A 20279-nucleotide genomic window follows, 5' to 3' on the forward strand; every position below is an offset into this window, starting at 1 on the left:
TTCAGATCAGCTGGTCCTGCTCACCTTTGGCTCCATTCTTCATCTCACTTTTTAAAAGTTCTCCCCTTAATCACTCAGCTTTCCTGTCTTCTCACACACGCATGTCATGTCTTAGGGAGCTCCTTACAGCCATTTTAGATGAGATCAGGCGCATTTAGGGTGGTTATGGCCATAGACGCCTAGAGCCATTTTAGGAAGGCGTCTTTCCTTTACAGAGGACAGTGATAGTTGTCCTGATTCCTCTCTCTGTTGTGATATTTCGTGGTTTTTACTGAGGGGATTTTCTGGCTAGTTAGGAAGAAATGAGCAAACTGATAACTGAAAGTGAAGAAGCTTAGGAGGAAGAAACAGTTATCTTCTTTCAGACATAAATGCAGTTTAAAAATACATCCCAAGAATTTCAGACTGTAGACGAGATCATTATGTCAGCTGCTTGCTGCTTAATTACTTTGTACAGTAAGTGCAGGCTTACCGTGGGTGGGCTCTGCAGGTGTTACAGAAAGCTCTGAGACTAGCTCTACATAAGCTGTAGGACTTTGTTGCTGCAGCTATTACCAGCTGCCTGCTGATTTTTGCCAATCTTCTTTAGTGAAGATTACCAAATGTATTTTGAGGGATGAAATTTGCTCAAAAAGAAAGTTTCAGAAGAATTTGTTTGGAAGAAGGATCAGGAAATAAGAGGAATGAAATTGTGGCACTTGCTTTTAATAACAGAAAGAAGGTTGGGTCCTATCAGAATTTGAAAATTGTGAAAAAGTGAGCTGCTGCTTCTGATGGTGGACAAAACCTCAGAGAAAATAAAGGAGAGATTGTAGTTATAAAAGCAATAACTTTCTGACTGGAATTATTATTAGTTTCAGAAACAGGTGCCTTAGAGTTATTATAAACTTTTCTCTTTTAGAAACTTTTGAGGTGCCTTTGGGATTGATTTAGGGTAAAGGACTTTCTGACTTAGATGCATCTCATCCTGTGATGGTGAAGAATGCATTTTCCTTAATAATCACAAGTCCCTTTAGGTTCCAGACCAACTTAGAAAAACTATATTTGTAACAGAATTTATTCTATCAACTAGCACACGCAAACAGGACCCTGTGCAAGTGTACTCTGAATGGTTAGGCCATGTAGGTGAAAGATCTGGAGCCTCCCAGATAATAGCTTTCCAGTGAAATGGTTATTTGTATGTGTATGTTCTTTTTCCTGTATATTTGACATTGAGATCATTGAGGGTATGTGCTTTGTCTGGTTCATCTCTATTCCTCACAATATCTAAGTCCCTTGATTACTCAGTAAACAGGTATAGAATTCACTTGAATTGTCCTTGATTATGTTTCCCCGACACCTAAAATTTATTTGTTTGAACTGTTTATATGCATTTAATTTGTCCCACACTCCCTAATTCCTTAGGAAAAGCAATATTTGAGATAATATACTTTTAGATAAAAGCACTGGTGACTTTACGGTAATTTGGTATCAGTTGAGCTCTTCATTCTACTATACCATATTATAATGTTTTTCAAATTGAATTGTGATCATTAGTAGGCCTGCAGTCAGCATTTTTTGTTTTAATGATATAGAGTAGGAAATATGAGAGGACATTATATATATAGTAAAGGTAAGTATTATTTTGTGAAATTTTTGCTTTAGGTAAATTTACGTATACACATACATGTATGTGTTTATTGCTTCATAATGTAAAATGTAATTTGTACTGGAATAATGGTCAAAAAAGTTTGAATAACACTGCTTTATTGTAATACTCTGTTATTTCATTTATCATATAGCATTATGCCAGTACATACAGGCTTCTAAAGCCAGGGATGGTGCCAGCCCTTTCATTTCAAGTACGACTGAAGGTAAAAACAAAACAAAATTGAGAACACCCAAAGCTTTCTAATGGTTCTTACATATATCTCTCCAGTGGTATTTCGTAACCTTTGACCTTCTAACTTTCTTGTGCTTTTTTGACTACTAGATTTTTCAGATTTGTATCCCTCTAGGTGGTGGGTTCTTTGGTTCTTTCTCTCTTCACTTTAATGTTCTTATTTCAATATACTTTAGTGTTTTTAGGAGGGGGAATGGGAAAACAAAGGACAATTCCGGAAATTTCAAGTAATTCTGAATTGACAGAATATCTCATTAGATTTACCCTGAAATCTGCTTTGTTACATCTTTTCATTTCTTTGTATTTTTCCCAGAGATCTTTGAATTGCGTAGTTTATTCTGAATTTTAAGGAAAATATGGTTCTGTGATGTTTTTAGTTGACTTTAAGCAAATTAAACGTGGCTTTCAGGGGAAAAAAAAAGATAGATACAATCCTTATCATTCCTTGTGCTTTCTCACTCTCTCCCAAGAAAATTAACCATTGGGTTTGTAGTAATAATTTCATTTTGAAGGAGAACTTGACAGCTAGTGATGTCTAACATTAACCATGCTATACTTTTTCAGCTTCTTTACTGACCTAATAACTTTAATGCCTTTCCTATTCTTATTCTTAGATGGTTGGCATACTAACCTCCTTGCCTTCATTTCTGTACCTTGCTGGACTACCAAGCTCAGACATTTATAACCCTGTGACTTAAAGGGATTTTGTAGAGATGATTTGCTTCATTCTTTTTCTTACAGGAGAAAATTTTGAGCAGACACCATTGAGACGCACATTCAAATCTAAGGTCCTTGCACGATATCCTGAGAACGTAGAATGGAATCCCTTTGACCAAGATGCAGTAGGAATGGTTGGTATTTGTTAGCCACAAGTATGAGATAATTTACAGAGTAATTTATAATAGGATTGTGAGTTCAGGCTGTGGTAGCAGTGGTCCCACCAAATACCAGTAACTTTTGAAGAAAGGATTATAATGCATATTATTTATTATTCTGCATTTTGGTCAAAATACCAGATATTCAGAATATATTAAATATGCTAAAAGTTATAATGTGTTTCTGTTGTGTCAGAGAAATACATAGTATTGTGTCAGTGAACTTATTTTGTGGTCCTGATCTGTTGATTATTTATTGCATTGAGATTATATGATGAGTTAATTTTAAACTTCACTAGTTTAAAATTGTTTTCTCTCATTCTGCACTGTATATATCTCAGTAATATGACAGAAGTGGGTATTTTTGTTTCATCATAATTTTATTTTCATTTTTTTGTTTCATCATAATTTTAGATAGGACAGCATTTAAAAATCTCCTGTGGAAGAATATACCACTATGAGTAAGCTAACCTTTATTGAATATTCACCTTGTGCTAGGCACTCTAATAAGCATTTTACATGAATTAACTTATTTAATCCTCACAATACTCCTTACATGGGTAGTATTAAATAAACAGATACACACGTACATATTTTACAGATGAAGAAATTAAGATCCAAAGAGGTTAGGTAATGTATTCAAGCTCGCATGGCCAATAAGTAGTTGAGTTGGAGTTTGAGCACTGTAGTCTGGTTCCAGACCTCTGCTCTTAACCTTATCTTTGTACTGCCTCTATTACATTTGCTTTTGAGACAGGGTCTCACTCTGTCGCCCAGGCTGTTGGAGAGCAGTGGTGTGATCTTGCCTCACTGCAGACTCATCCTCCTGAGCTCAAGTGATCCTCCCACCTCAGCCACCCGAGTAGCTGGGAATACTGGTGCACGACACTATGCCTGGCTACTTTTTTGTATATTTTTTTACAGAAACAGGGTTTTGCTGTATTGTCCAGGCTGTTCTCAAATTCCTGGGCTCAAACAGTCAGCCCACCTTGACCTCCCAAAGTGCTGCGACTATAGGCGTGAGCCACTGCACCTGGCCTTCTATTACATTTTTAATAGCATTCTGTAGTTTTTAGAGGATGGTCTTGTTTGATGCACACAAAAACCCTGTGAAGTAGGGAGAAGAAACTATATTATTATTTCACAGATGAAGAAACTGTCTTTGAGAGCCTCAAGTTTTTTGACTCCTAGTCTAGCGTTTATTTCATTTTAACATGCTATATTCTAGAAATACCTAGCCTTTGGGAAGTCAAGTTTAAGGCTAATAGATATAATATAATATAGGTCCTTGTGTTTGTTAACCCAGGATATCATATTTTATTTGTATAGCCAGGTTCATGTAAAACTGGAAAATGGGAACTGATTGATTCAGGTCAGTTTGATTAACTATCCAAGTTTCTTTATATAACCCGTCTGAATTACAGTGAAAATAGTACATCTTTATCCTGATTATGTCATCTCCTTGGTTTATATGAAATGAGCATACTTTTTGATGTAAAAAGAAGTTTTACTAATGACAGAATTTTGTGAGGTGATAGTCCAATACTATTTACAAGTTTGTTTTATTTTTAGGTATATAGTTGCATCTATCTGGTTTTTAGATATATTTCTAGCATCATCTCCTAATATACATATCTTACTCTCTGTCATGCTGTCATGCTTAACCACCTACCATTTCCTAAATTCTCCAAGTTTTCTTTTATCTCCATGTCTTTGTGCATTTTCTTCTTGTCCCCAAAATACCCTTCTATCCCTTGTGTACTTGATGAACTCTAACATTACCTTTTTTTGGTGACAGAGTCTTGCTCTGTCGCTCAGGCTGGAGTGCAGTGCATGATCTTGGCTCACTGCAACCTCTGTCTCCTGGGTCAAGTGATTCTTATGCCTCGGCCTCCCCAGTGGCTGGGATTATAGGCGTGTACCAGCACACCTGGTTAATTTTTGTATTTTTAGTAGAGACAGGGTTTCGCCATGCCCAGGCTGGTCTTGAACTGCTGGCCTCAAGCGATCCACCTGCCTTGGCCTCCCAAAGTGCTGGGATTACAGATGTGAGCCACTGCACCTGGCCCATTTTTGTAGCTTTTTCTGATATTCCCAGGCTGAGTTATCTGTTCTGTGTTCCTATAGTACTTTGCATACACTTTTGTATATCCCTGATGACTGCATTATGATTTTATTTACTTGCATGTCTTGCATTAGAAAGAGAGAGCTTTAAGCCAGATACACGCTCAGCTTAGTAGGTGCTCTATAAATAAATAAATAGCGATGGTGTTCTGAAAGAGGATTGCCAGTGAGTGTTCTCACTGCCTGTTGCCTTGTCTTTTGCAGCTATGTATGCCCAAAGGGCTGGCATTCAAGACCCAGGCTGATCCCAGGGAGCCCCAGTTCCATGCCTTTATTATCACAAGGGAGGATGGCTCTCGGACATTTGGGTTTGCCCTCACTTTTTATGAAGAGGTGACTAGCAAGCAGATCTGCAGTGCAATGCAGACCCTCTACCACATGCACAATGCTGAGTATGATGTCCTACATGCTCCCCCTGCTGATGGCAGAGACCAGAGCAGCATGGAGGATGGTGAAGACACTCCTGTGACCAAACTGCAGCGCTTCAACTCCTATGACATTAGCCGGGACACTCTCTACGTCTCTAAGTGCATCTGCCTCATCACACCCATGTCTTTCATGAAGGCATGTCGGAGCGTGCTGGAGCAACTCCACCAGGCAGTCACTTCACCTCAGCCCCCTCCACTGCCTCTTGAGAGCTACATATACAACGTACTGTACGAGGTGCCACTCCCACCTCCTGGCCGGTCGTTGAAGTTTTCTGGAGTCTATGGGCCAATAATCTGCCAGAGACCAAGTACCAATGAGCTTCCCCTATTTGACTTTCCTGTCAAAGAGGTTTTTGAACTGCTCGGGGTGGAGAATGTGTTTCAGCTTTTTACTTGTGCCCTTCTGGAGTTTCAAATCCTGCTCTACTCACAGCGTAAGTCAGTGCTTACTAGAGCCTTCTGCCTGCCTCAGGCTTCCTTGCTTTCCATGTTCAGATACAGTGGGGCTGACTGTAAAGGTTAAGAGCTATTACAGTTTGAGCAAAACCCAGATCTTTTGCAGGTAGGTGGTGGATGGCAAATTGATAGATATGAGAGGGCCAGTATTTCTGATTAACTATCTTCATGGCCTTTTGCTGGGCATTCCAGTCTTGGAGGGGAACACTGCTTCCTATGTCCCTTCTGATTGAAGTGAAAAGAGGGGTGGGTAGGAGGTGATGGTCACAGGAAGCTGACTTTCCATCAATTCTGTTCTGTCATTCTACAGAGTTATTTCTGCCTCTTTCTCAGCCTAGTAAAATTGAGGATTCACAAAGGATAATCCTTTATATATTGAGAAAATGTGGGTGTGTTGCTTCTTTTTGTTGTTTGCTTAACTGAATTGTTTTTATAAATGGGAGGTTGAGTGTAAGCAGCATATTTGGACAAAATAGTAAAGTAGATTAGAAAGAAACAGATGCTTACTTAATGAGCCAGGCTAGTAACATGAAATTCGTTCATTCAGTACATATTTACTGAGAGTGCACTAGGTGCCAGGCGTTGTTGTTTCAAGGGTAGTGGTGTACAAGACAGAAAAATTGTTGCTATAGTGGAACTTAAATTTTAGTGGGAGAAGAGAGGTGCTTAAATAAATACATAAAATATGTAGTTTGTAAGGTATTTAATAAGGGTTATAAAGAAAAATAAAACAGGGAAAAGGATAGTATTTGGGGAAGAGAAGTTCCAGTTTATAATAGAGTGGTTAGGTAGGCATCCCTGAGTGATCTGTTAATATCTGTAGGAAAAGTATTCCAGGCAAAGGGCACAGGAAGTATAAACAGTCTAAGACAAGAATGTGCTTCATGTATTCAAGAACCAGAAGCTGGGTGGATGGAATGGAGTGAATGAGCAGGAGTGTAGTAGGAGATGGTGTTAGAGACTTAACTGGAGGCCAAATTGTATAGAATCTTGTAGGCCATTGCAAGGACTTTGGCTTTTATTCTTAGATGGCTCTTAGATAGCCATGAGAGTTTTCAATTTTTTTTACTTTTTATTTTAAAATAATTTCTAGCTTATGGAAGAGTTGCAAGGAGTGTTCAAAAGACTCTTGTATACCCTATCCCAAATTCACTAATTGTTAACATTTTGCCACATTTGCTTTATTACGATCTCTCTCTGTGTGTGAACATAACTGAACCATTGAGAGTTATTGTGACTCCTAAATACTCATGTGTTTATTTCCTAAGAATAAAAACATTCTCTTCAATAACTATCATTGATCAAATTTGGAAAACCTAACAATGAGACAATACTATATTAAAGTTTCTCTAGTACCCGATAATGTCTGTTATGATAATTTAAAAAAATTCCTTATTCAGGATCTAGTGCCATATCATGCATTGCTTTTAGTTGTGAGTTTCTCAGCCTTTGTCTTTCATGACACAGACATTTTTGAAGAGTACAAGCAAGTTCTTTTATAGACTGTCCCTTAATTTGGTTTTGTCTGGTGTTTTCATGATTAGATTCAGATTATAAATTTTTTGCCTAAAATACCATAGAAGTGATATTGTGCTTCTCTCAGTGCATTATATTAGGAGGCACATACTGTCAGTTTTCATGATTACAGGAGGCAGGCATATGATGTCATTTTGTCTCATTTTTGGTTATACTAATCTGCTCACTTGGTTAAGATGATGTCTGTGGTTTCTTAACTGGAAAGTTATAATTTTTCCCTTGGTAATTAACATGTAAGTCGTGGGGAGATACTTTGAAACTAATTATTCTGTTCTTCTTTAAAGTTTTGCCTAACCATTTTTTTTTTTAGTTTTTATTTTTTGTATTATATTTGCAGTTTATGGATGCCTAATAGTTTAGCATCTATTGATGATTCCATTCTGAATCAGTTATTTCAAGGATAGTAGCAAAAAGGTGATTTTCTTTTTCTTTTCTTTTTCCTTTTGAGACAGGATCTCACTCTGCTGCCCGGGCTGGAGTTAAGTGGTGCCATCATGGCTCACTGCAGCCTTGTCCTCCCATGCTCAAGTGATCCTCCCACCTCAGCTTCCCGTGTAGCTGGAACTACAGGCACGCACCACCATGCCTGGCTAATTTTTTATTTTTTGTAGACATGGGGTCTCGCTACATTGCCCAGGCTGGTCTCAAACTCCTGGGCTGAACCTTCTGCCTGGTTTCCCAAAGTGCTGGCTGGGATTACAGGCGCCACCGTGCCCAGCCTTAGAAATTTTTTTTTTTTTTTTTTAAAGAAATAGAGTCTTATTCTATTGCCCAGGCCAGAGTGTAGTGGCACAATAATGGCTCACTGCAGTCTTGATATCCTGGACTCAAGTGATCTTCCCGTCTCAGCCGCCCGAGTAGCTGGGACTGCAGGTGCCCACCACCATGCCTGGCTAATTAAAAAAAATTTTTTTTTTTTGTAGAACCAGGGTCTTGCTTTATTGCCCAGGCTGGCAAAATAGTGGTTTTTAAACTTTATCTGTATTTATTGATTGGCATTATACCATAATGAAGAATGTTTCTTTCTCCTTTGTTTGTTTATTATTGTATGGATTCATAGATTTTTATTTTAGTCAGGTTATAATTCACTATAATTATTTATTTTGATGCTCAAATTTCCCTGATTTGGTCCACGGGCAAAGGAATGGACCTCCACAATGGCAGGGCTTTTGCTTTTTGCTCATTGATGGATTCCAAGCACTAAAACTGTAGCTGGTATATAAGGGTGCTCAATAAATGTTGTTAAATGAATGAATAACTTAGGCTTTTAACAGGCTCACTCTGGCCATTATATTAAGGGTATAGGGGAGAATGGAATAAAGCAAAGAGTTCCGTTAAGAGGTAATTTGTAATAATCCAGGTGAGCGGTGATGTCAGTTAGAACTAAGGAGGTAACAGTGAAGTGGTGTGAAATGGTTGGGTTCTGGATATAGTTTGAAGGTGAAGTAATGGAAACTATGTTGAACTGAAGAGCGCATACCTCATATAAAGTGGATAGCCACTAATTAGCTCCAGTTAATTCCTTGTGGGTATACTGGCCTGATGTTACTAAATATTCCAATAATTCATGAGGACCCAGATTTTTTACATGAAATCTCTGGTTTTTAAATATTGGCAATAATGTTCTTTTTAAACACTGCAGGCCAAACAAAAAGCATCTGCTGGCTGAATGTAGTTCCTGAGGCTTCACTTTGCAACTTCTAGTTTAAGATACGAAGTTACAGCCTTCTGTCTCTGGGTGAAATATAGACTTGGACAAATCATATTGCTTTCCTAGCTGTTTCTTGGCTGGAGCTTCATAAAAATACTTTGAAATGGAGACTTAGTTGAATAGGGAAGAACTTCTCTGGTTTAGAACAGAACAGAGAGGAGGAAACCAAACTATATAGAGTGTTAGAAGATACAGTAGGCTTTTAGGCAGTGGGGGTGTTTAGAGGCAAGGAAAGGAGGATTGAAACAAATGTGATGAACACAATGGAAAAATAACATTCTTCCATCTGAGTTTTTTTTGTATTTCCTAGAATATGGTTATTGTATCCATAGTAAGAATTTTAAGAGGTTTGAATGTAATTGAGATGGTTAGTATGTAGAACTGAATTTAACTTAGGACCTAAAGTCATGCTCAGCATGGACAAGAGAAAGCTTTTTTCAGAAATTCCTGGATATTGCTGAGGCTGGCTGAGGCCACAGTGGAGTGGATTACTTTTCATTGGATGTAAATTATGCTTTTTGTTGTTAATAGAGTGCTTTAAACTATTTAGGTTGGTTTTCTTGAAGTAGTTTTTATTAATGATCCAAAGACATCTTCCTTGTATGGATAAAAATCACTCTGGCCAAAAACAAGCTATCACCACTGCAGTTGATTTTGCCTGCTGCATGTCCTGCCCTCTGAATAGAAAAGAGGTGTTACTTAGGGAAAAGGAATGCAGGCTGAATTGTTAGATTCTGAAAGTGTAACCCTTTGGAATGCTGAATTGGCAGTTTTAAGCAGTGTTTTCTTTTTGGTATAGGTCATTTTATTTACTTCTAGATAATATTTATTCTTTAGTCCATATAGAATTAGTGTTTTTTTAATAGCATAATTTTTAATTGGTTGTTTAAAAATTATTATTACTTTTTTTGAGACAGGGTCTTATTCTGTCACCTACGCTAGAGTGCAGTGGCACAATCATGACTCACTGCAGCCTTGACCTCCCCAGACTCAGATGATCCTCCCACCTCAGCCTCCTGGGTAGCTGGGACTACAGGCGTGTACTGCTGTGTCTGGCTAGTTTTTGTATTTTTTGTAGAGATGAGGTTTTGCCATGTTGCCTAGGCTGATCTTGAACTCTGGGCTTAAGCAATCCACCTTCCTTGGCCTCCCAAAGTGCTGGGATTACAGGCATGAGCCACTGTATCCGGCCTTATTTAAAAATTATATGCAGAACAGAAGCTTTATCTGAAGTGGCCTGATAGAGTAGTTGATTGGAAACCAAAAAAGTCAGTTAAGTCACAGAATCCTAAAAATGATATGTAGAATTAATTTTATAGTTAAACTATTTATTATTTATTATTATTTTTGAGATGGAGTTTGCTCTTGTCGCCTAGGCTGGAATGCAGTGGCACGATCTTGGCTCATTGCAACCTCCATCTCCTGGGATCAAGTGATTCTTCTCCCTCAGCCTCCCAAGTAGCTAGGACAACAAGCCTAGCTAATTTTTGTATTTTTAGTAGAGATGAGGTTTCACCATGTTGGCCAGGCTGGTCTCGAACTCCTGATCTCAGGTGATCCACCAGCCTCAGCCTCCCAAAGTGCTGGGATTACAGCGTGAGCCACCACACCCGGCCTAAATAATTTAACTTAAAACATATAACTGTATAGTCACTAATCTTTGATGAAGGGTACAGGCATTTTTCGTGATTATGAATTCACAAATCAGATATCTGCACTTCTTGCATAAACCACACCCATAATACATTGACTAGATTTCCTAGTTACTTTACTTTTCTTTCTTTTTTTTTTTTTTTTTTTTTTTTTTTGAGGTGCTGTCTTGCTCTGTTGCCAGGCTGGAGTGCAGTGGCGCAATCTTGGCTCACTGCAACCTCCGCCTCCCGAGTTCAAGCAATTCTCCTGCCTCAGCCTCCTGAGTAGCTGGGACTACAGGCGTGCACCACCACGCCCACCTAATTTTTGTATTTTTGGTAGAGATGGGGTTTCACCGTGTTGGCCAGGATGGTCTCGATTTCTTGACCTCATGATCCGCCCGCCTCGGCCTTCCAAAGTGCTGGGATTACAGGTGTGAGCCACCGTGCCCAGCCCTGGTTACTTTTTTTTTTTTTAAAGTGGAGTGATAACTTAAAGAACCTTGCAAAAGAACATGAGCAGAGACTACTTCTGGATTTTTGTAGTGTTCCCTAGTTTTTTATTCTTAATTGCTTCATGGTATGCCTAATTCAATTACAGTGTTTTTTTAGTGACTTTGTATTACTGAGTCTTCTAAAAACATTTAATTTTGTTTCCAGAGAAACAGGCATTCTTTCTTTTTGCCCTCAGATTTTACCATTTATTTACACAATATTTGGTTATGTGATATAATCCAGTAGTAAGTTCAACTAGCACAGGTTTGGGAACAAATGAGTGGGAGCAATGTATGCTTTACTCAGAGTGGGAAAAATCAATCGGTAAAGTGAGTTGGCTAAGTAGAGGTTGGTAAGAAATCTCGAATAATATTTTACTATCTAAAGTAGTCTTTTACTGTAAAAATAATGATTGCTTAAGGTATATAATTAAAACAATTCCAAAGGGAATCAAATATTTTCCTCTCTTTTTTTCATATAGTAGCTGGATATCAAATTTGTTGTATATCTTTAATGAAAATAATAGTTTTTAAAAACAAATAATATGTGCACAAATAATGCAGAGAAAGTTGAAAGTTCTCCCCAACTCCCTTTTTTTAAGACGGGGTCTCGCTCTGTCGCTCAGGCTGGAGTGCAGTGGCGCGATCTCCGCCCCCTATAGCCTCCACCTCCCGGGTTCAAGCAGTTCTTGTGCCTCAGCCTCCCGAATAGCTGGGACTACAGGTGCGTGCCACCACACCTGGCTAATTTTTGTATTTTTAGCAGAGATGGGATTTGCCATGTTGGCCAGCCTGGTTTCAAACTCCTGACCTCAAGTGAACTGGCCACCTTGGCCTCCCAAAGTGTTGGGATTACAGGCATGAGCCACTGCACTCAGCCCCTTTTTCTTTGATCTAGTATCCCATCCCTGAGAAGTAATCTCTTAATTTTTAAAAATTCCCTCTTTTCCAGTATTTTTAATGATACACTATATATATATATATATATATTCTGAGATGGAGTTTCACTTTGTTCCCAGGTTGGAGTGCAGTGGCGCGATCTTGGCTCACTGCAACCTCTGCCTCCCGGGTTCAAACGATTCTTCTGCCTCAGCCTCCCTAGTAGCTGGGATTACAGGCATGTGCCACTACACCCAGCTAATTTTTGTATTTTTAGTAGAGACGGGGTTTCACTATGTTCGCCAGGTTGGTCTTGAACTCCTGACTTCAAGCGATCCGCCAACTTTGGCCTGCCAAGGTGCTGGGATTACAGGCATGAGCCACCACGCCTGGCCTAATGTACTATTTTTTATGTTAGGTGTTGAATATACATGTATTAATTTTAATATTCTTTAAATTATACATATACACTATGAAATCTGTATGGTATATTAAAATAAAACTTGAGGCCAGGTGCGGTGGCTCACGCCTGTGATCCCAGCACTTTGGGAGGCCTAGGAGGACAGATCACTTGAGATCAGAAGCTTAAGACCAGCCTGACCAACATGATAAAACCCCATCTCTACTAAAAATACAAAAATTAGCTGGGCGTGGTGGTACACACTTGTAATCCCAGCTACTCAAGAGGCTGAAGCACGAGAATCACTTGAACCCAGGAGGCAGAGGTTGCAGTGAGCAGAGATCACACCACTGCACTCCAGCCTGGGCGACAGAGCAAGACCCTGTCTCCAATAAAATAATAAATAAATAAATAAAATAAAACTTGAAAAAAGGCATTTCAAGAGTGTAAAATGAAGGGTAGAAATTTACAGCATTAGAAGAGTGTACAGCGAAGTGTGCGACTTCTACCTCTGCACCCTGGTTCTCCTTCAGGGAGGTTACCACTGTTTTCTGCTTACTTGTAGATATAGCCGTGTATATACTATATACATACATTTTAAAAAGAACACAAATGGGAGCATACTAATCATTGTTTTGCAACCTCCCAGGATAGTTTATAATTGTTCGTAAATACGTAGGAGCTGCCCTGTAGTTTGTTCAGAGGGGGCTTATTTATAGAGTGATTCCAAGTCTGATGTCTTTATCTGCACATACAAGTCATAAAAATGGGCCGGGCACGGTGGCTCACACCTGTAATCCCAGCGGTTTGGGAGGCCAAGGTGGGTGGATCATTTGAGGTCAGGAGTTCGAGACCACCCTTGCCAACATGATGAAACTCCTTCTCTACTAAAAATACAAAAATTAGCCAGGCGTGGTGGCTCGTGCCTATAATCCCAGCTACTGGGGAGGCTGAGGCAAGAGAATCGCTTGAACCTGGGAAGCATAGGTTGCAGTGAGCCGAGATTGCGCCACTGCACCCTAACCTGGGTGACAGAGCGAGACTTTGTCTCAAAAAACAAAAAAAGTGCTGGGATTACAGGTTTGAGCCATTACACCCGGTTTAAAAGACATCCCTTTTTTTGTTTTTTGAGACAATCTCACTTAAAAGATATTCTTAATGCCCAGTAGATTCTAAGGGTTTTAGGAGCTGTGTGTTTCAGGAACCGGGGAAAAGACCAAATATATATATATTTATCACACTAGTAAAGTTATCTATAGGTTATGCTCTTCTTTGATTAGCTAGGAGCAAGGTGATAGGCAACTTTCAAAGCTTTATTATTAGTGAGCAAATGTAGGATGTTTTGGTAAACTTCTGCCTTAATACTTTTCAGCTTCTGTTCCCTTTGTACTGAGACTTCCTCATTTCCTAGAAAGTTTTTTGTTACTTACAACTACTTTATGAACCAAGCTGTGATTTAAATGGTGGAGTGGGTTTTTAGTGCATAACATCATTTTAATTCCTATGACAGCTCATTTGAAACCAACCATTCCAGGAGGATTTTACTCATATGATTTAAAAATGTATATTTCTGCTTTGTCCTTAAATGCCTGAAACCATCATGTCATTTGTGAATAGTAATTTGTAAAATTTAAGTTTTAGGCCAGGCACGGTGGCTCACGCCTGTAATCCCAGCACTTTGGGAGGCTGAGGCAGGCAAATCACCTGAGGTCGGGAATTCGTGACCAGCCTGACATGGAGAAACCCTGTCTCTACTAAAAAATACAAAATTAGCTGGGGTGGTGGCGCATGCCTGTAATCCCAGCTACTCAGGAGGCTGAGGGAGGAGAATCACTTAAACCCGGGAGGCGGAGGTTGCGGAGCCGAGATCGCGCCATTGCACTCCAGCCTGGGCAACAACAGCGAAATTCTTTCAAAAAAAAAAAAGTTTTAACTCGTCAATTTTATTGGCTGTACCAATATATTTATTAGTCATTTAAAAAAAAAAAAAAAAGGCTGGCTGGGCGCGGTGGCTCACACCTGTAATCTCAGCACTTTGGGAGGCCGAGGCGGGTGGATCACAAGGTCAGGAGTTCGAGACCAACCTGACCAAGATGGTGAAACCCCGTCTCTACCAAAAATACAAAATTAGCCAGGCGTCGTCATGGGCACCTGTAATCCCAGCTACTCGGGAGGCTGAGGCAGGAGAATCACTTGAAACTGGGAGGCGGAGGTTGCAGTGAGCTGAGATGGCGCCACTGCACTCTAGCCTGGGCAACAGAGCAAGACCCTGTCTCAAAAAAAAAAAAAAAAAAGGCCTAGAAATTACATTCTGAAGAGAAGCCAAATATTGATCATGAGCCTTCCCTTTAGGCTATGATCTCTGATCTGTAACAAGAGTTTTGAGTCACTAAAGTCAATCCTCTGGGTGTTTCAAGTTCTAGGGAAGCCTTTTTTTTTTTTTTTTTTTTTTTTTTAAAGAAGGAGTCTAGCTCTGTCACTTAGGCTGGCATGTGCAGCTGTGCAGTCTCGGCTCACTGCAACCTCTGCCTCCCAGGTTCAAGCAATTCTCACGTCTCAGCCTCCCGAGTAGCTGGGATTACAGGTGCATGCCACCACGCCCAGCTAATTTTTGTATTTTTAGTAGAGACGGGGTTTCACCATGTTGGTTGACCAGTCTGGTCTCTAACTCCTGACCTCAGGTGGTTCACCTGCCTTGGCCTCCCAAAGTGCTGGGATTACAGGCGTGAGCCACCATGCCCAGCCTTCTAGGGAAGCTTTTTATTGAAACGTTGAAATAACGTTTTTATGCTGTTCTCATTCAGGAAAGGTTGCCAGGTGTAGGGCAGACTTGGCTAGTGTGGAAAACCAGCTTCTGCATGCTTGGTGGTTCTTTGTGCTTGACTTCGCAGGCAAAGCTTACATAAGCTCCTTATAGGATGTTCTGCAGATGTACCTTAGTGAGAACTGAGCCTGTTTTTACTTCCATACTGAATGGAGACCCAGGACCACTGTTTGTTCAGTTCTCCTACCCCCTTTCTTAAGAGGATCTACTTAACATTCTGTGGTAGTATTTGGAGCAAGATGTCATTAATTATTTTTGTTGTATTTCCATATTAGATTTTATTATGAGCAAGGACCTGTGTGTGTAGGTTTATTTCTTTTTTTTTTTTTTTTTTTTTTTTTTTTTTTTTTTTTTTGTTTTTGTTTTTGTTTTTTATCTTTTATTTTAAGTTGGAGGGTACATATGCAGGTTGTTACATAGGTAAACTTGTGTCAGGGGGTTATACAGATTATTTTGTTACCCAGGTACTAAGCTACTTACCCAGTAGTTATTTTTTTTTTTTTTTTTTTTTTTTTTTTTTTTTCCAGCTTCAAGGCAAAAAGTTTAATAAATTAAAACATTCTTTTTTTTTTTTTTTTTTTTTTTTTTATACTTTAGGTTTTATGGTACATGTGCCCAATGTGCAGTAAGTTACATATGTATACATGTGCCATGCTGGTGCACTGCACCCACCAACTTGTCATCTAGCATTAGGTATATCTCCCAATGTTATCCCTCCCCCCTCCCCCCAACCCACAACAGTCCCTGAAGTGTGATGTTCCCCTTCCTGTGTCCATGTGTTCTCATTGTTCAATTCCCACCTATGAGTGAGAATATGCGGTGTTTGGTTTTTTGTTCTTGCGATAGTTTACTGAGAATGATGATTTCCAATTTCATCCATGTCCCTACAAAGGACATGAACTCATCATTTCTTATGGCTGCATAGTATTCCATGGTGTAGATGTGCCACATTTTCTTAATCCAGTCTATCATTGTTGGACATTTGGGTTGGTTCCAAGTCTTTGCTATTGTGAATAATGCCGCAATAAACATACGTGTGCATGTGTCTTTATAGCAGCATGATTTATAGTCCTTTGGGTATATACCCAGTAATGGGATGGCTGGGTCGAATGGAATTTCTAGTTCTAGATCCCTGAGGAATCGCCACACTGACTTCCACAAGGGTTGAACTAGTTTACAGTCCCACCAACAGTGTAAAAGTGTTCCTATTTCTCCACATCCTCTCCAGCACCTGTTGTTTCCTGACTTTTTAATGATCGCCATTCTAACTGGTGTGAGATGGTATCTCATTGTGGTTTATTTCAATTTGTGGTCCACAAGGGTCTCTTGGTTGTCTCTTGGACACCCTCAAGGGAATCACATTGAGCATACCCTTGCTGAAGTTTATTGTGATCGTTTCTAAATAAGAAATTGTATTGAAAGTTTTAACTTACTGTTTGGAAAGCAAGTGCCTTGTTTTTGACTGATTTGTGTGTGTGCTTTTTTTGTTGTTGTTGACCCAGATTACCAGAGACTGATGACTGTGGCGGAGACGATTACAGCTCTCATGTTTCCTTTCCAGTGGCAGCATGTCTATGTCCCTATTCTCCCGGCTTCTCTCCTGCATTTCTTAGATGCTCCTGTTCCATACCTGATGGGTTTGCATTCCAATGGCCTGGATGACCGGTCAAAGCTGGAGCTGCCTCAAGAGGTGAGATCTTGAGTGTTGGTGCCTCTGGCCCCAATCCAGGATTGGGGAGAGAAGGGCTTTGGGATGAACCCAGCATGCATGATGTTACCAAGTTTATTTTCTTTTATTTTGGTGAGTATGAATAACTTTTAAGGAAAAAAGTAAAAACAATGAATGTTTAGTTCAATTTATATCATCCCAGAGACGCTTATTATCTTTATCAACTGACATACATACATTATAATTTCTGTATTTATGCTATTGTTTTTGTTTTGTTTTGTTTTGCTTTTTAAGAGACAAGGTCTTGCTGTGTTACCCAGTCTGGGTGCAGTAGCATGATCGTAGCTTACTGTAACCTTGAACTCCTGGGCTCAAGTGAGCCTCCTGACTCAGCCTCCTGAGTAGTTGGGACTAAAGGAGTGTGCCACGACGCCCAGCTAATTGTTTTTTTATGTTTTGTAGATGCAGGGTCTCACCATGTTGCCCAGGCTGGTCTCGAACTCCTGGGCTCAAGTAATCCTCCTGCCTTGGCTTCCCAAAGTGTTGGGATTATAGGCATGAGCCACTGTGCCTGGCTAAGAAAAGAATTGATTTAAAATATGTATTTTCTATTCCATTCTAAAGTAGATTTAAAGCATGATTAGAAATAATATTGTTTTATTTTTAATTTTTTTAGAATTACCAGCAGAACTGGTATGTTACTTTGTGGCTGTTGTGAAACTACCTGCAGGGAAGTGCTTTCCTACTTTGAATTTCTTAGTCATTAGAAAGGCCTGGGAAGAAGACTTTGGAGTATACATACACTGGTGTCACCATGACTCTTTGTTTCCTCCCTCCACCACCATTTTTTGGGGGGTAGAGTTTTTTTTTTTTTTTGAGATGAAGTCTCGCAATGTCGCCCAGGCTGGAGTAAAGTGGCACAATCTTGGCTCACTGTAACCTCCGCCTTCCAGGCTCAAGTGATTCTCCTGCTTTAGCCTCCCAAGTAGCTGGGATTACAGGCGCCCACCATGCCCTGCTAATGTTTTGTATTTTTAGTAGAGTCGGGGTTTCACTGTGTTGGCCAGGCTGGTCTTGAATGCCTGACCTCATGATCCACCCGCCTTGGCCTCCCAAAGTGCTGGGATTATAGGCGTGAGCCACTGCGCCCGGCCAGGGGTAGAGATTTTTGTATATAAGTGAGGAATATAAGTGAGGGGCCCCAAGAAGAGGGCATTCTCATGGAACTGGATCTGGGCAGCACTGTGTCATTGGTCGTGACTGGGCAGCATCTTTGATGAATACCCTGATAATTAGACCATGTCTGTGATATTTAAATTATAGTCAAATGCATCTCTTTGCTCTTTTCTCTCTTCTTTAATTGTAGAATCAAAATGTCTTCCTTGTCTTCCTTGTAGCTTCTTCCATTTCTGCCCTTTTTTCTTCTTTGACTTTATAGAGCATTGTGCTCTTTGGGGTGGAACAAGATTAATTAAGGAAAAAAAGATCTAAATGATGGATAAAATCATTGAGTTGACATAATATTGGAGTTTTTTGTGTGTACTTGCTTACTGTACCATACATATACCTGAAGAGTGGACTGAAGAAAGAAGAGCTTTTTGTTGTTTGCTTTAAACAAATGTCTATTTAATATTGATACAACTTAAGTCAACCTAATTATAATTCTGTAAAGTCACAAAAAGAACAATAACAAAAAATTGTTGAAGGTGGAAGGCCAAAGAGGCAAGTTATGTGCATAAGTTAATAAATAGGCCACTAAGCAAGAAGCCAGATTTCTCAGTTGTATTTTCCTCTTTGGCATCAGCTTTCTTTATACTTGGGGCAAATTCTGATCCCTCTAGGATTTTTCAACATCATTCCCTATGTGCTTCATGTATATGGCTATACAGAGGGACCTCTGAGGGATCAACAGGTTTCTTAATGGGACTGTTTAAGAAACTGTGGGTTGTTTAAGAAACCCAAAAGTTGGCTGGGTGCGGTGGCTCACGCCTGTAATCCCATCACTTTGGGAGGCCGAGGCGGGCGGATCACCTGAGGTCAGGAGTTCGAGACCAGTCTGGTCAACATGGTGAAACTCCGTCTCTACTAAAAATACAAAAAAATTAGCCGGGCATGGTGGTGCACGCCTGTAGTCCCAGCTACTTGGGAGGCTGAGGCAGGAGAATTGTTGAAACCCGGAGCCAGAGGTTGCAATGAGCTGAGATCGCACCACTGCACTCCAGCCTGGGTGGATCGAGCCACTGCACTCCAGCCTGCGTGACAGTGTGAGACTCCACCTCAAAAAAAACAAAAGAAACCCAAAAGTTCTCTCTGTTCTGGGCTATCAGAGCCTCCATGTTGCTGTATTCCCCATCTCTGCTGCAAACTTTGCATCTGAGCTTCTGGCCTCCCCTGTAGTCTGCTTGGGAAGGAGTGGTGACAGTGGAACAGTAGAATTACCTGTGTGTGCTTCATAAGTGGTTCTTGGGTTTCAGAGTCCTAGTTCATTCACACTTTTCTTCTGAAGGTCACACATTTGTGGGAGCAGTTATATAGCTGGATATTTTGTATCTTGATTTTTAGCAGATAAGCTCTGGGGTATCTGAGCCTGTGTAGTTCCTGTGGAAAACCTTAGACTGGGGGAAAAGAGCTGGCTTTGAAAGACAACTTTGGGGTATCTCAGAAACGACATGTTCATAGTAAAAAATGCTAACAGTGCACAAAAGCATAAACAATAAAATTAAAATTACCTCAAATTTTACCACCCAGAGATAACTACTTTTGATATTTTGATACACATCTTTAAAGTATGTGGTATCTTTTAACTACAATCTTAGAAGGAAGCTTTGGGGCAGTGTATTAGTCCATTTTTACACTGCTAATAAAGACATACCTGAGACCGGGAAGTTTACAAAAGAAAGAGGTTTAATGGACTTAGAGTTCCATGTGGCTGGGAAAGCCTCACAATCATGGTGGAAGGCAAGGAGGAGCAAGTCACGTCTTACATGGATGGCAGCAGGCAAAGAGAGAGCTTGTGCAGGGAAACTCCCCCTTATAAAACCATCAGATCTTGTGAGACTTATTCACTATCACGAGAACAGCACGGGAAAGACCTGCCCCCATGATTCAACTACCCCCCACTGGGTACCTCCCACAACACATGGGAATTTAAGATGAGATTGGGGTGGGGACAAAGCCAAACCATATCACTCTGCCCTGGCCCCTCCCAAATCTTATGCCCTCACATTTCATAACCAATCATGCCTCCCAACAGTCCCCCAAAGTTTTATTTCAGCATTAACTCAAAAGTCCATAGTCCAAAGTCTCATCTGAGACAAGGCAAGTCCTTTCCTTATAAGCCTGTAAAATCAAAAGCAAGTTAGTTACTTCC

At 40.0% G+C, this 20279-nt stretch overlaps 1 protein-coding gene across 6 annotated transcripts in view; it reads left to right on the plus strand.

Moving 5' to 3' along the window:
* DENND5A (DENN domain containing 5A) overlaps window positions 1–20279 on the plus strand; it is a 129482-nt gene that overhangs the window by 53542 nt on the left and 55661 nt on the right. For 4 of the 6 annotated variants that reach the window (XM_024255110.3, XM_024255108.2, XM_024255109.3 and 1 more), the window contains exons 2-5: window positions 1782–1853; window positions 2624–2733; window positions 5086–5743; window positions 16743–16930. In XM_024255110.3, coding sequence (XP_024110878.1) covers window positions 1782–1853; window positions 2624–2733; window positions 5086–5743; window positions 16743–16930 — 1028 coding nt within the window. The remainder of the gene's footprint in view (window positions 1–1781; window positions 1854–2623; window positions 2734–5085; window positions 5744–16742; window positions 16931–20279) is intronic. The other 2 variants (XM_054524687.1, XM_054524690.2) reach the window with 1 other exon arrangement.

Source organism: Pongo abelii, chromosome 9 (assembly GCF_028885655.2).
Source record: "Pongo abelii isolate AG06213 chromosome 9, NHGRI_mPonAbe1-v2.0_pri, whole genome shotgun sequence".
Classification (NCBI taxonomy): Eukaryota; Metazoa; Chordata; class Mammalia; order Primates; family Hominidae; genus Pongo; species Pongo abelii.